We start from the raw sequence: 16,690 nt of genomic DNA, 5'->3' as shown, positions 1-16,690 counted from the left end.
CATGCGGCTTTAGGGAGTCTCTTCACAGGAGGCACCTTGGAGCCATTTGGTATCAGCTGGTGAGGAACTGCAACAACTTGGTTTCCCTGGGAGCAATAAACCTGGGTTGTGCTGAAGTGCAAGCTGTCCACATCTGTGCCTGCTTCCTAAGCCAGCTTAGCTCTGAGAACAGGACCACCGTGGCTCCTCCGGTTGATATCCGCTTGATTATAGGCAGGAAAGGCCAGGAAATTTTGTTTGAAGTTTAGAAGGCAAGCGGCTGTAAGCTCTGGCTTAGACTCTGTCTAGAGCTGCCATTAAGGTCAAGGTTTTCATTTTAGTTTTAAAATTTAATGTAACAAATATATTAAAAAAAATTAAAATACCTGTTTCCAGGTATTTTATGTGAGGCCAGTACTAGTACTTGGTAGCAAACCAGCACCACATCTGAAGAACACGGCCAAAATAATCACAATAGCACATCTCTGTTACAATCTCCTTCTGTTACAAGACCTTGTCTGTACTGCACTGATACAGACTGTTACACAAACAGCAAACTGTGTGGTTTATCATTTGGATGCCATCAATAAGCATGCAGAAAGCTGAACCAAGCAGAATGAATTTCTTTCCCAGAGCCAAATGTTTTAGGGAGTGCCACATAAACCTCCCCAATATCCCAGAGGAAGCTCCAGAGGAACCCAGCCATGAAGACTACTTTTTACTCTACTGCTTTTTTCCTTTCTTTTCCCTTTTGAAAGTAGCATCAAGGCAATCAGGAAAATACTTTTTTTTCCAAAACATTCTGTTGGGCCTCTTCTTCAACAGCAGTCATTGGACATTTCATACTTGCAGACTTAGATGACCAAGGGCTGAACAAAAGCTATGCTGTCAGAACATCTTCATTCACCTCATCCAAGCTGTGTCAAGCCTCAGGGATATGGTTTTAAATACCATGGTACTTACAGAACAAAAAAATTCCTAAACTTAAATGAAAATATTGCCTTTGGCCAGTTAGAGCAAAGGGCAGTTGCCACCACTACTTCCAGCAGCAGCACCTGGCACAAACTGCTTGGACAATTTCTCATGCTTCACTTTCCAGGTAGGACCAGAGCGAAGATAATAATGACGGCTGGGCAGCTGTGTGGGCACATGCAATCAATCAGAAAAATGTGTTGTATTTCTTTTTATTGTAATAGAAAAAAACCCACAAGTAAATCAAAACATCACTTTCTGCCTAAAGACATTATTAACATTTTTAAAATGGCACTGGGGAACCTCAGCAATACAAGACAGATTAGTAAGTGTGGGCAGAAGGGTTCTGTTCCCTTTCAGGAGTTCAGTATCCCTGCCCCTTTGTCCATCAGCTGGCTGAAGTTCATCACCTATATACATTTACATACACTTCTCAGTCTAATATGTTTTCAGCTGGGTGGAACATTGAGGGCACAGTCCTGCAATTTACACTTAACCATCTTTGGAGAAAAGAGGTTTCCTAAAAGTCCTACAGGGGTCTCATTACCCAGTAAGACCAAGCAAAGAGGACTCCCCCTTACAGTTATTTTGCCACAAAACACAAGAGTAGGTCCAGAGCCCAGGAGCTCTTTGACTATTGCAAACAATATATGGGTGAGTGAAATTTTATCCAGTGACCTTAAAGTAGGAGCATTATCTCTGCAAAGGGGCTGCTCAGGAGGGTAAAAGGCAGATTGCAAAATGCACGGGGTGAATGTCTTTCTTTTCTTTCCTGCCCTGAGAATATGCAAAAAGTCCTGAAGTAGGCAGCAAGCAGAAACTAGGCTCAGGACACCCAAAGTGGTGGACATACAGGGCATATCCTCATGGTGTGTGTGGGGCAGAAACCATGGCACCAGTGCTTCCATCACAGGCAGCTATGCCTGAAGTGACAGTTTGCTGAAAGGCAAGCAAGCACAGCTGTGCTGCTTGCAGGTACCAAAGGAGCACACCAGGATATTGGGCTGCACTGTGTCAGCTCGAGTGCACCTGCTCAGATGAGGAAGTTCTGAGATCTCTGACATGATCTACAGCATTTTGTGGCACAGTCATGTGTGTAGTAAGATGAAAGGCTGGTTACTCTTCACAGACATGTATGGGAAAAGACATAATACATATACTAGACAGGAAGACTAAGCTATGGCTTAGCAAAACCAGATACCAATCTTTCCTCCAGGACCATCAAAAGGCATCCATAACTGACTTTCATAGAATGTTTTCTGCAAACAGAACGTTTGGGGGAGGAAAGATTGAAAGCTTTTGCATAAAGCCATCTGTAGTAACTGCTACAGTTATCTCTGAGTCTAGTCCATCAAATTAAATGCTTAAGGAGAAGTTGATGGCACAAGTTGAGAATGACATGGAAAAGAAGCATCTGGGCTGCAGGGGCCACTGCTGTGCACTGAGAGCAGGTAAACATGAAACAGCAGAATGGCCTGATAATATCCTATTCCCATCTGTGCACAGGCTTCACCAGGTGCAGGACAACAGAGTACTTGACAGTGACACAATTGTAGTTTTCATCTATTCCAGCCCCTCAAAAATACAAACTGTTATAGTCCACACAGAGAAACAATGTGATACATTTATCAATCTGCATTATTCTGGGAGAAAGAACCCAGTAAAGACAAGACATCTCCTTTAGGTATGTAAGAAGTTTCCAGTGCAGGAAGTTTGAGATGCAGGACTGAACTTGCAGCAATACTTTTCATAAGAAAGCACTGGACAAAGGGCTGTACATTTGCATAGATGCCTTTCTGGCAGCATCTGGGATGTGCAATCCCCATTTACTGAGCATCAGCAGTGTTCTGGGGTTTGTCTGATGTCTTTCTTATATTCTTTCCTAAATGTAACTGCTACAAAATTGTTCAAGAAAGTAGTGTATATACATGCATGAAAAGAAAACATTGTGCCTATTTTTTCATTCCCCTGTTCTTTCCCACTGCAAGTAATTGCAAAGCTCTAAAAATCTTAAACTAGCAGATGCAGTATTGATATAATCAAAAGTTAATCTAAGGACAGGACTGTTTCTGTATGTACCCCAAGAAACTCAGTTGTTCCACAGAAAAGCTTAATTTTACTCTTCCTCGTTTTCTTACATTTGGGGAGACCTAGATCTTACTTCTCTTAAGGAGAGCCCTGATGTGTTTGACTGCTTTGGAAAGGGCAGCACTATTAATGAAAGTTGGAATTCCTACTGTGTCTGCAATTGGATATTGAAGGCAGAATTGATCCAACTGGTATTGTCATGCAGTTGCCATGCTACTCCTGCCTTACTGTACCATAACTCTGGCTTTGTAAGGGGCGGGGGAAAAACCCAAGAAAACACAGCTCTTAGCACTAACAAGGTTCTGTCTATCTGCTGATAAGCTTATGTGTGAGAAAAGGAAACATTTCACTTCATTTACTTTCACCTGAAATTTGTCTCTACCACTTCTACTCATGAGATTCTGTTCTTTCAGCTGGTTCTTTCCCATAACTCTTGGATTACATTACGAGGCTCTTGGTAACCTTCAGCTCCAGGTTCCCTCCCACCACAGCAAGTCCCACTGCATTTCAGCTTCTCTGTGTGACACTGACATATGGTTCAGCTTCATCACCTTTCCCATGCACCTGTGCCACTGCAAATATTCTAATCAGATGAGTTCAGCTCTTCCCCTGAGGAAATGTCAGTGAAATAAGCAGACTAATCCTGGGACACCTTCACTTCCTAGGCTACCAATACTTGCTCTTCTTTTTTTTTGCTAGACTTCAGCAAATGCCCCATAATAGAGGCAGTGACAAGACAAAGACAAGATGCAAGTCTGCAAGGAATGGCCAGGACATCCCCTTATTCACTTCAAGTTGTGTAATGGGCGTTGAATGCTCATGGAATGAATTTCCACTTACCAGCATAGGAGTTACGTAGAAAGTGTCAGCTTACTTGGACAAGACAGCCTTTATAAATTAGTATAATACTATTAGAAATTATGGCAATATTTTTGGTAGCATTGTCTTACATGCACCCTGATAAATTCTCTCCCCAGGAAATTTTAAAACTCGTCTTGTAACTTCTTTAGAGTTAATCCTCATGAGAAATTATAAAATAGAAATCTGGTAGATTTGTGTTTAAAAAGGAAGAGGCCTGGTGAGGCTGGGCACACTAGGTCACTCCTGTTAGCTCTGTCCATTATGTCTGCTGAAGGTATTTCCTCCAGGTGGCTGGATCTGGATGGAGTCCAGGAGGGGCCTTAAAGCTTGTCCAAAAGGTCTGAGAAGGTAAAGAAATAAACATCTCAAACAGTTTACTTGGTCAACAACTCCCATTTACCACTGAAGTGCACTCACTTCCTAGACTGAAATCAAACCAGCATTCTAGAAGCAAATTTGAAGAAAAGACTTCCACTACAAACTAAAGCAAAGTAATTTAACTTACTAGTTTACTGTTCAATAACTAAGAAACTTAAACATGATTTTATGTAAGGCAGTTCTGAGTCCTAACATGCCTACACTGCTAATGTAATACTGTCTGAAACCAGCTCTCAGTAATTCATTCTATTTAAGTGTGCAAACAAAATCTCTGTTATGCAACTGCAGTGTTCCATTAAGTACATCAATACTGAGTCCTGCCAAAGAATAGCCTCTAACTTAAAAGACAACGGTTCAACACTCCCAGAATAATTTCTGTTGCAATCTGTAGCACCTGGTTTGGCTTTCAGTAAGACTCACTCTGTTACAGACTTTATCTGATTTTGAGAGGTCTGAAGTGCTAAGAGTCCAGGGTAGAAGATACATGTCTCACAAATAATGTGCTATACCACTGTTACGAGAAGTAAGACCTAAATGATGGAGTTCACAGCATCCTACTGGGATCCTCACTAGCTGAGAGTTAAAAAACCCCAAAACCATCTGAGTTACCAGGCAGGAATTCTTCATTTCCATTTTTTTAATATCCTCTTTTTTCATTCAATCCTAGCTTTAAAACTGCAGCATTAATTTAAAAAATGTATCTGCCCTGCCTCTCCACAAGCAAATTGACACCTCCAGTGCAATTATGGTGCTTTAGAGAAATGACTTTTAACAGATACTGGTTGTCTAAGAGGGAAAAAGCCCCTTGCACTGTTTTCTGAAACTTTCCAAGCTTGTCTGGTCACATATAAGAGACCATCACAAAATAGCTAGCTTAAGTTAAAGGCAGAAGAACAACCTTCTCTTGTCTGCTTTGGAACACCAGTGCCAGTTAGCACTTGTCATACAGTGTTGCAAGTGTTGATGTAAAGAAAATTGCATCCTCTCCTTAATCTTATGCTGGTTCTCAGACAGATCCATCAGAAACTGGTACTGCTGGCTCTGTCAAATGTTTAAGCATTGGAACAAAGCAGCCACAGAGAGGAGGGGCATCCATACTCACGTGGCAAGAACTTCAGATGGAAGGTCAGTGATGTAGGAAGGGATTTTTTTTCCTGTCAGAAACTGTGCCACTTCATTACTGAAGGTGTTGCAGTTATGTTCAAAGAGGTTATAAGACTCTCCTCTGTGCCACAGAAAAGAAATTGAAACAAAAAACCCCACAGATTCAGCAATAAATCTTACAAGCAGAAGAACTTACACCCTTAATGAAGAACATCTCCTTACATTAGCACATCCTCCCCCTCCCCTAAAGAATTCTAAGGCAAATAGGTAAAATACAGACATCAATTCACCCTCAAATTCAATTGAATCAGGATGGAAAATTACATCTCTCTGCACCTTTGACTTTAATACAACCATTTTTGGGAGAATAGGTGAGGTTTCTTCAATTAAAACCACAGTAGCAGTAACAAGAAGTCACAGGAATTATTGACTCTGAAAGACAGCCAGAACACTACATGCTGTGGTTTCCTCTTCTTGTGAGAAGCAGAGTAGACTCTTTAACAGTCAAGACCTTGCTTCTACTCCTGTGAAAATTGGCAGCTTTACTACAGTGACTACTATGACTCACAGGACAAACTGCTATTTACTGAGAGATTTCATTTTCCCTGGTGATTCTCCCAAAAGCATTTCAGGCACTATACGATTTTACAAAACACATTGTGAAAGACTTCCCAGAAGAATGTTTTCCCAGCCTAGAAGGTAGCTCCTTGTGTGTATTGATGCATCAATGCAGTCCGTATTTGAAGAGTATCAAATGAGAAAGTAGACAGCAGCTCTGTGTGCTGCGTTGGTTTCATAACACCTTCCACCATTCTGCACCTTTCTGGTATACAGGTTTTCCAGTACAAGCTGTTATTACTTACCGGAACATAGATTCCCCCAAAGAGGAAAGGTATTCCAGAAAAATTTCTTCAGTGACTTCAGTGTTCCCCAGATCAACAACTGTGTCTGGAGGGCCAAGAAGTGTCCCTCCCTGTAAAAATGAACAGCCAGAAGATAATGTCAAATGATCAGGTGAATTCTGTAGGAGGACTCTACTGAATAAAGCTATCATGGCTTGTCCAGGAAAAAAGAAGGAACTTCTGGTATGTTTGTCAAGCAAAAAGCCCTGCTGGTCTCCCTTGTTCTGCACTCAAGAGAATGAGAAGAAATATGCAACTTCCATTTCAGCTGGAAAAAATGCCTCTTTGGCTGAAAGCTCTAAGCTGTGGCAAAATTCTGCTTTAGAAGCACGGCGCATCCATTTTACCTCTTTATGAACAGAACAGAAAACATCATAATTTGGGACTTTTTTCACTCTTAAAAAGTCTGCATGTAATACTTAATGATACAGAATTGGACATAGTGTCACTCTGGCAAAGCAGCTGCAAAAGGTGTTCTGGATAGACAGACTCTACCAGAAGAAGCAACCCTCAATGTGAATTGAGTTGGGCTTAAACCCACTGTCCATGCTCCCTTTCCCATGGTTTTCCCTGGGAAACCATGACAAGCAGCTGGCTTCAGCATCTGTCTCAATTTAGAAGTCTTTTGCTGCTTTTCTAAAAGACAGTAAAACAAGCAATTCTGATCAGGTAACACTATAAAAAATTATGAGAAAATTAAATTTAACTTACAGGTGCACAGCTGGAGATTCCTCCGCTGCCATAGAAGAATTCATCCTTATGGACTATTATGGAGGTGTGCCTGCCACAGAGAACAAAAAAAAAAAATTGAAATACAGGAAAAAAGTACATAAATCACTGATAAATTTATGAGCTCAAGGACATAACAAAGGGAATAATTGAAAGAAAAGGTCAATGTGTTTCTGTGAGTGGGAGCAGGATCTGCTGGGGCATGAATGCATATGGAAGCAATGATTATTAAGCCTACTGCAATTCTGCAAGCAGTTAGGAAAGAACAGGTTTAGCTAAGAGCCCAGGCATGAGCCACCTCAGCTAACGGGCTGAGAGCGAGGTCAGCCCTCAGAGACAGAACTAGCCCTGCTACGACACTGACAGAGACTTCTCATTGGCTGAGAAGCTGGTCAGACAACCACTGGAGATGGATCAGTAGAGAGGAAAATGGATGGACAAGGGTTTAGGGGTTTTCTTGCCCCTAACAAAACCATGAACAAGCCCTCTTCATGTGTTATCAAAATTCTTGGTACGAATTATAGGAAATTAGAGGGGTTTTTTTTTGTGACTGAATATAGATACTGCTCTTATATGACAAAAGACCTGATCCTGTAATACCTTCCCACCTACTCTTTTACTCTCATGTTTAGTCCTGCCTGGAATTGTAAGACAAAGTGCTGGGACAAGGACACTATCTTACCCTTGAGAAAGTACACAGGTGCACAAAAACACAACAACTTCTACTAACACCTTTTTCCATGGAGTCCACTGAGCTTTGAACAGTGATTTAACTAGCACCTGACTGCACATCATCTTACTGCCAATCTGTATTCAGGAACAAAAAGTGCCTTGGTCTCTCTTCCACAACAAAATTTTCTTAAGATCTGAAGCATATATAACTGCATATTGAAAATACTTCCTACACCAGTGTTTTACACACATTATGCAATTTAAATCTAATCACTTACCAGATGCCATCCAGCTGTTTCCCTGTATGCAGAGAAAAGAAGAGTTATTAGTAATGTATTTTCCAGATTTCAGCCTACTTTCTGTCAATCACTTAGGAGCCATGTTTATTATTTCACCATGACAGCAACATCAAAGATTTAATCCAGAGTTGCTTCTAAAAAATCCAGAATATCTTTCAAATTAACTACTCAATCCACACTACCGTTGTACTTCTTTCCTCCTGGTAGGCAGAGGTAGCAATGCCATCCATCCTATCCTGCCAGTGCTTACCTTCCTTAGGTGTTTTTCTACAGACCAACAAAGAAAACATTTTCCTAAAATTAGAGTCTTCAAACAGGAGCAGAAGAGTTGAATTTGACAGAATTCATAACTGCAGGCAGCTGGCCAGCACAGTGTATTCAGTTCTCTTCTCCAGTAACTGATGAGAGGTCTGACTTAAACATATGACCAGTGGTGGTATGTATTCCATGATTTCTTCCTTTTCCTTCCCTCCCCCTGCCCTTAAAATTTAGTTTAAGTGGGAACTGAGGTAGAAAAGTACAACACTGAAATTTATACAATTTATAAAGCTATGGGTTTTTTTCAGAACACAGCAGCAAAGACTTGCTTGTCAGACACCACTACACTGATAATATAATTGTGTCTCAGAGAAAAGGTCTCTTTTAAATGTGTTTCCAGTTCCCAATGAGCAGGAGACCTAAACCTCTCTGTTGTTCACAGTAGGATCTCAAGATTAAACCTCTTTCTGAAAGGTCACCCAGAGCTTTAACTGCTCTAGGCTCAATTATTTTATCTATTGTAACTGAAAGGCTTGGTCCCTGGTACCGTCCTTTTGGGAGCTTGTAGGGAGCCAGTGCACGCTGTGGGAGATGTGCTGTAACTTTATTTCCTGGACAAGGTGCATAACCTCTAAAAGCAGAATTAGAACAGAAAAACTGCATGTGTACCAACATTTGGTATTCTCTTGAACCCAAGCACTAGACTGAGTAATCCTCTGCCACAAGAAAAAGCAATCACTAACACTTTTTTTTCCACTCAAGTCTGAAGCAAAATAGGTACCTGCTTCAGATGAGGGTCATGGAAGAGTAGAGGCAGGGAAAAGGCTGTTGTGACAACAGAGACATCAGCTGAGGTGAGCACACATAGTTTTGAAGCAGGTGGACTGATCTGTCACTCCCATGGATCCCAGCCAGGCAGCAAACACATTCCCTGTCAACCCATCGCACAGAAATGAAGGCTTGGAGTAGGATGAAGGCCAAAAGAGAGTGGCAATAATGACAGAAGCAGAACAGTGTGTTGCAGTATCTCAGAAGCACCTGCTGGCCCTTCAGCATGTCCCACTGTTGTGCTTTGTGATCCTTTGGCCCTTGTTCCACATGTTCTCCACGAGAGGTTTCACTTGGCACTCTGGAGCTGCCAGCACCCACTGGCCCTGCAGGCTCAGCACCACAGGTAGCACAGGCCTCTGGTTGGCTCTACCCTTTGGCTTTGCCCAGTTAGTGTTCTGTGTATCTATTAACAAATTATTACACATTTGCTCATGATAAATAACTTTTACACTAGAAACTTGAACTTTATCCTTCAGATCAGAGAAACAAACCATTTCAAAGGTAGCACATATTAGAATTGTGCCTGTTCTTTGCATGCTAATTTGAAAGAACATTTTAGTATTTACTTTCACACACACCTGCAGAAAATAATAACAAAAGACTTTTCAGAGAGTTGCCACTTTGTACCTAGATTCTGTATGCAGGTGAAAGAGCTACAGTAGATATTGACAATGTCAAATATGCTGCCAGGACCTGCTCATCCAATTACACCACCTACCTGAAAAGATCATTGCAGCAAAGGCTGCACAATGAGCTGCTCTAGCAAGGTTGCAGCCCACAGCTCAAGGGAGGTGACTCCGTCCTCCAGTTTGACACATCTGGAGTGCTGTGCCCACTTTTGGATCCCCACAGTACAAAAGACACTGACATACCAGGCTGGAGCACTTACTGTACTGAAGAAGACCTGAGAAAACTGGTATGTTCATCCTCAAGAAGAGAAAGCATCTGTATTCCTGTCTACAAGTACTCAACAGGTATGGATCAAAGGGGACCCTTGCTCTATTCAGATACACAGTGAAAGGCAACAGGTGCTAGGTGGAAAATGGGAAATTCACAATTCAGTAGGAAGCAGGGAAAACATTTGTCATGAAGGTGGTCAAACACTGGAGCAGGAGTCCAGAAAGTGTATGAGATTTCAATCCCTGAAGATACTTAGAACTCTGCTGTCCAGGGCCCTGAAGAACTTGCTCTTGTTGGCTCTGCCTTTAGCAGGACTTCTTCTAGAGGTCCCTTTTCATCAAAGTAATTGTCTGATTGTATGTACAAAACCTACCCAGAATTCGGGAATTGGACTTTGCTTTGGACTGCAGTCCAATCTTTACTGCTACACATGAAGTCTGTAGCAGTCCAAAGGCAGCAACTGCCAGGGCAATAACAGAACGGCTTTTGGCAAAGTGAAGCTGCCTGTCTTCACAAGGCAGGTCTGTCTGTGGCTGCTCAGCTCAGTCAGTTTGTGCCAACACTGATTTGAAAATCTTAATGAAGCTGCAGACCCATTATTTTTCCTTGGCTCCTAGAAGTCATTAACCAGGATGGTATTGTGGAAAACACACACCAGATCTGCAGCACTACTGACAATAAGGCATCTGTGGTAGATCTCCAGCCTGCTGCAGACAAAATATAATCCCTTTCTTCCACTGATAAACTGTGTTTGGTCAGAGGCAGGGCATATGTCTTCAGTGACAGCACTGGGTGAATCCCATGCTAAGAAACCTGCCATATTGGCCACGTATGCATCACCCAGAGATATCCAAGGCTGAGAACTTTTGGTAAGCTGCTGCAGTACCCCGGGCTTCACAGCTGGCTGTTGTCATTTCAACTCAAACTGAGCCACAGACGAAAAAATCAATGGCCACCAGTGTCTGAGGAACTTAGGCAGCTCCCTTTCCTGCTTCTCAGCAAGAATCTCAGTGTTGTTTGTCTGTCATGTAAGAGTTTATATACAGACCTTCACAGACAAAATCATCTTCCTCCTGAAGTTTTGCCTCTGATGGGGATCCTCCTCTATGACTCTTCTTGCCCTTTCTCCCAGACTTAGACACTGCATAGAACACGTGACAGCTCACCACCAGTGCCACCCTGACAAGCTCAGGTAGAGCACTTGGGCCAGCCTGCACTAAGGAGTTATGTTTTGCCTTCTGCTTGACATTGCCCACTATACACAAAATATTTTGCCCAGAGCCTCTGTGTGTTGATACACACAACAGCCCCAAGAGCATGACCAAGCAAGGCTACAGCATTGCTGGGAGTGCTAAGACAAAAGTTGTATCCAGGCCTTGCAGCAACACTTTCCAATAAAACTCCTTCTGGCAGCACTGTCCAGCTTAAAAACCAGAAGCTCAAGCTTGCCACGAACCTCCCCAAATAATCCTGCAGTGCAATAGGGCTCACATTCCATAATCAACTGAGTGGACTGTAAGAAGGAACTGCAAACACTATCCAGGATACTGGCAGATATCATAATGTTTCCTGTTCTTACACTACTTGCCACAACACTCCAAACTCCTGTGGTCACTGCAATGTGGGTGGAACTGTGTGCTGCCACCAAAACCAAGCCATTTACTCATAACCTGAGGCTGTCTATTACTACACAGAGATTCTCCAGTAATTTCCATCAGAGCTGCAAAAGTCTTTGCAGCATTAAATTGCAGGCATTATCCTTCACTCAATACCTACAGTAAAGCTAATCCAAAGGATGCACGTGCTTATAATGCTCATAATGCCCTGATGGGATGATGCACTTTTGGGAGCTTACTGTATCTGGAGGGTATCAAGCTGAGTTTGATCTGCATCCGTTCCAAGCCAATGCAAGTCAAGATACCTTGCTTTTGTCACGTGAAAAGCTATTGTGTTATATTTGTGAGAGTTTAGGGGGACCTGTCAGTCTTTGGAAATGTGATCACTATGACTTTTGAGCATTTTTTTGCCTGTTCTTGTCTGGGGATGGTTTTGTTTATTTACTTTTGTACTTTTCCCTTGTTGATGTGCTTCGGTGGCTCTTTCCTGAAAATACTCACTAGAACCTGGAGGGAGATGCCAGTTCAGCATAAATCTGTGTGCTTAAGCATCTCAAAGATTCAATTTGTTTCAATAAGGCAGAGTATCATCTAGCAAGTAAACAAGTTTTTATATTTACTGTTTTATGTTTTTTTTAAATAACATTCATATCTCAAATACTTTAGTGCTGTTTACATGAGCCAGAAACCTACGAGAAAAATAGAACATAAACAATTCCAGGACCCTCAGCTTAGTCACAGGAACATGGAAAATGCAGTAGTTAGATTAGTTTCTTGTAAAATCAGTTCAGGAGACTGTAATTGTTTGGATACAGGGGTATTTTGAAAGAACAAGCAAGCCCATATAATTTTAGAATACAATCAAACGGGATTATTCCATGCTTAGATTTGTCTGGAAGGCCAAGCACAAGGGAGATTAGATGCTCACCACTCTTTTTTATCATCGCAGTAATTTATTAATCTCGAGGGCCAAACTATGTTGATTATTCCTGCGCATTTTAAACATCAAATGAAAGTGGCATTTGTATATTAATGCAAATTATTATGCTGAAGGGCAGAAGACTTCTGAGACATGAGGGAAGGAACTGTCTGTGCAGATGGGCACTTAGTTTACCCCATTTGGAGTTTAGGCCATCCAACCCTCAGTGCAAGATCTATGCCTGCTGTTGAGCTATTAAGAAATAATAGGAAGCTCAGTATCTTTAACGATATATCTGTGCTTTGTAATGGATATGCAAGCCCTAGAAGACCATAAAATACTCTAAAAAATAAAAGTAGTGAACTGGTCTCCTGTGGAATCAAAGTAATACAATTCAGCCAACCAGCATGAGTATATCTAGCAGTGCATTGTTATTTGCATATTGCATATTGTAATTTCCCTAGGACAATCCATGAAGATTCCTGCCTTTTTTGAATTGAAAATTACTCTAATTAGGCAAGCACTTTCTTCTATGTGCTATCCAGGGTGCTCAACCAAAGCAAAATAAAAAAAACCTAAGGGAGAGGAGAGGGAGGAGGCTGCTTCAATTCCCTTCTCCTTGAGGTGCCTAGACAGACCCAGAAGCAGGCTATATTGGGGGAGGGTAACACACGTGATTTTCATGAAATCCCCAGCAAATGCTGGGAGCAAAGCTGATAGTGTCATTCTGAAACAATTCAAAACTGTTCAGAACAGATGGAGGAGAAGCAGGGAAATGTGCTGGTCTGGGAAAATGGAACCAAGAAGAAGGCACCTCCTTTCAGCAGTTACCTTTCGCTCCAATTCCCTCTGGGTTGTTAAGTCCCCACAGTTGAATGCACCACTTAAAAATTTCAACCAAAACATACTCCCAGTCCACTCAATGTTAATTTATATTACACTGAGCCAGAGCTGCTGTGGTTAACCAAGCTCCCAGCTCACTCTGTGAGTCACAAAAGCAGTAAGTTACAGGACAGGAGAACTTTAAGCCTATGATGCAACAGGATTTTAATTTTCCTTGAAGACTTCTCTGCCTTTGGACATCTATTTCAAAATCAGCACTGCAAGCTGAACTATTTTTTTTTCCTCTTTACCCTCCACAGAATCAGGTGGATTATGTTTTCTGTCTTGGCAACAGAAATCTTACTGCATTCAGGTCAACATACCACGTAGTTGAACAAACAAATGTAGTTACAGACTGAGAGTGGGGGAAAGAGGACCAACAGTAGCTATTGAGAAGATGCAATATAAAAATTAAATGTGCTGCTTCTGATACCAAAGGCAATTGAACTACAATTTTTGGTCATGTATACTTCAGAACAGAAATATTCACTAAATTGCAGGAAGCTTACAGAAAAGTAAGAAGAATAAAAGCAGGCTGGGTAGAAAAAACAAAGACTGCCCAAGGGACAGGACTAAGTCACTCTAAAGCCTCCTATGAACTGTGCTAAATGTCTCTCCCTTCCAGATTCACCGTTAAATAACAACAGAGAGAACTGATACTGAAAAAGTCAGTATAACATTTAGCAGTGAGAGCTGATCCCTGAAGGCTGTGCTGACAGCTCACAATACCTCTGGACCCTAACAGCACAACAGAAGACACAGTGCAGTGATGCTCTGGCAGCAGTCAGTCTCATAAGGCAGGATTCATCCCCCTCTGGCAAGGGGACTGGGCTGCTGTTTCAAGCCTGACAGAAATTGATTTTAGCACAGTCAATTACCGTATTTATTTTTTTTCTTTCTAAACCAATGTATTTCAATTTAGGCAATATTACAGAATTATCACTCAAAGCAAAAGCATTGTTTCAAACTTGGCATTGATGAAAAGAATACTCTAAGTAAAGATGCCAAGTATAAATCCTTTAAGAAATCATCTGGAACAGAGCTGACTGTGAATGCACAGAAGAGACAACGTGAAGGAAGGAAAGAAGGAAGAAAGAAGGACTTGTTTTACAGACAATCATGTCACTGGATCCACACAATCTCAAATGTTCTGCAGTCTGCATTGTCACTGTGACCACGCGGGCCTAGTTGGCCACATTCCATGAACACATCTGAACTCAGTTACCAGGCAGTACTAGCAAGTAGCACTTCCCCTATGACCCAGAAGTGTTCAGGCTTTTAAGCTTTCCTTCTCACTGCTCAGACTCCCAGAAATTTACCACCAAACTGCATCACAAGCACAAAGTTTTCAAGTTGTTGTTTGAATATATTAGAAAACATCAAAAATGAAATCATGCACTATGTGTTTTTATGAGAAATTCAGAAAGCTACAAGATCCCAAGACTGGCTTTATAGGTAAGAGGGGAGCTAAACAGCCTTTGCTTGAGCTATGTGAAGATTGGCATGGAGATAATTATAGTGGCAAGCTATCTCTATTAGAGTTTTTGCTTGGACCAACACTTTGAAATAAGAGTGGTTAAATCCTACTCAACTCAAACACAGGTAAATCTCAAGATCATAACTCTTAGCACATGATAAAACATGGCTATTTCACCTGATAGGTGAAAAGCTACTTCCCTAAGGGCTACAACAGAAGCAACTCTGACCACATAAAAACTTTTGAGGTTATCCAGTGCAGGAAACACATATCTCCCAAAGTGGTTGCTGCTGTCTGGCTAACAGAGCACCACACACATATTTTCTTCTCAACTTTGCAAGCCTATCGTTGACCTGCATGAAACCTCACGCTAAGAATTGTCTGGACTTTCATTTTAAACTCGCAGGAAATCACAGAGTCTCCTCATAGGGCAGATGAGCAAAATGAATGCCAACAAACTGTAAAACAAGATTACACAGAGCCATCTGTTCAGACACTGAGCCTGTAGAGAAGTCTCATCCCACACAGACTGCTGGTCTGACACGGGCCAGAATCTGCTCGTAACAGGTATAGAACACTCTTGTTGCATTCCTAATTCATGCTTCCAAAACTTAAAGCAAACCCTGTTTCCTTTCCATCCCAAGTTTCAGGTTATGTTGGAAACGCACACAATCCCGACGAGACATCCGGCAGACTCTTAAAAACTCTCAGGAGGAGAGGGCGGACTGCTGCACATCACCAGCCCAGCCCGGCCCCGCCACAACATGGAGCCGTTCGAACTCAGTAACCTTGTAAATCGCAGGCGTCTTTCTTCAGCTCAGCCTTCCTGCCGCGGCGCCACGGCAGCCGGGAGCTGAGCTGTCCCCCCCTTGGGCGGCCAAGGAACACTTTTAATCTGCCGTTTGTAAATACCAGCGGCAACGGGCGGCTGGGGGAGAAGAGGCTGGACCAAGAGCAGCTGGATCTGCCGCACTGACAAAGCTCATCCTGACAGCGGGGTGAAGGCTCCTGCAGCCAAACCCCGCTATAATCCCAAGCACCGGGCCAGCCCCGCACATCCCAAGCCGTGCTGCTCCCGCCGGACACCGCCGCCGCCCGGCGCGCCCTCAGGGAGCCTTCCCCGGCGGGCCGCTCCCTCCGGAGAACGATGCCGGGCGGGGATCGCAACCCCCGGGGCAGGAGGCGGCGACTTCGGCCCCTTTCCCGGCGCGGCAAAGCCGGGCCGCGGCGGTCAGTGGCGGAACGCGAGCCCCCGGGAGTCGCTGCCCCGGCGCCCCCGCCGTGCTCTTACCCAGCATCAGGGGGCTGAGGCGCCGGGCCATGCCCTTGGACAGGTCGTACACATAGAGCTTCACGGGGTGCAGCGCCAGCGGTTCCTCCATGAGGCTGCGGGCGCGGCCGCCGGGCGGCAGCCGTAGCCCTTGCGGACAAGGTTGATCGGCCCTTCCCTCCGGGAGTCGGAGGGGAACGGGAGAAAAGGACGGCCCCGGTGCCGGTCCCCGGCGCAGCGGCCCCAGCCGTGAGATGACAGACGGGGAGGAAGGGGCGATGCTGGCGGAGCGCATGCGCGGCCGCCCCGTCGCTGCGCGACGGTGCCAGGGGGCGGAGCTAGAGCCGGGGCGCAGAGACGGACAAGTCCCGCTGTCGTTGGCTGAGGCTCGGAGACGCGCACAGCGCGTGAGGAGCTCCCGCCTTCGCTGCCCCACTGCAGCCAATCCGCGCGCAGGGGAGGTGCGGCTGCCGCGGGAGGGGCGGGGCCCGGCGCTCTCCCGCTGTCGCCATTGGTCAGGGCTGTTACGGGGGCGGGGTGATCTGGCGAGCGG

The 16,690-nt window shown here is 43.6% G+C and overlaps 1 protein-coding gene across 1 annotated transcript; it reads right to left on the bottom strand.

Moving 5' to 3' along the window:
• Positions 1–1,147: 1,147 nt before the first annotated feature.
• On the bottom strand, positions 1,148–16,461 carry DESI1 (desumoylating isopeptidase 1). The gene is made up of 6 exons (XM_033057796.2): positions 16,159–16,461; positions 7,964–7,985; positions 6,996–7,065; positions 6,246–6,355; positions 5,381–5,503; positions 1,148–4,240 (listed from the first exon to the last, which is right to left on the bottom strand). Exons 1-6 carry the CDS (start codon positions 16,430–16,432, stop codon positions 4,147–4,149), a joined length of 693 nt encoding a protein of 230 aa, XP_032913687.1. The 5' UTR covers positions 16,433–16,461; the 3' UTR covers positions 1,148–4,146.
• Positions 16,462–16,690: the final 229 nt, after the last annotated feature.

The sequence above is a fragment of the Catharus ustulatus genome, chromosome 4 (genome assembly GCF_009819885.2).
Source record: "Catharus ustulatus isolate bCatUst1 chromosome 4, bCatUst1.pri.v2, whole genome shotgun sequence".
Taxonomy (NCBI): domain Eukaryota; kingdom Metazoa; phylum Chordata; class Aves; order Passeriformes; family Turdidae; genus Catharus; species Catharus ustulatus.
Note: the sequence above shows the minus strand (reverse complement) of the source record. Positions and strands in the feature narration are given on the sequence as shown.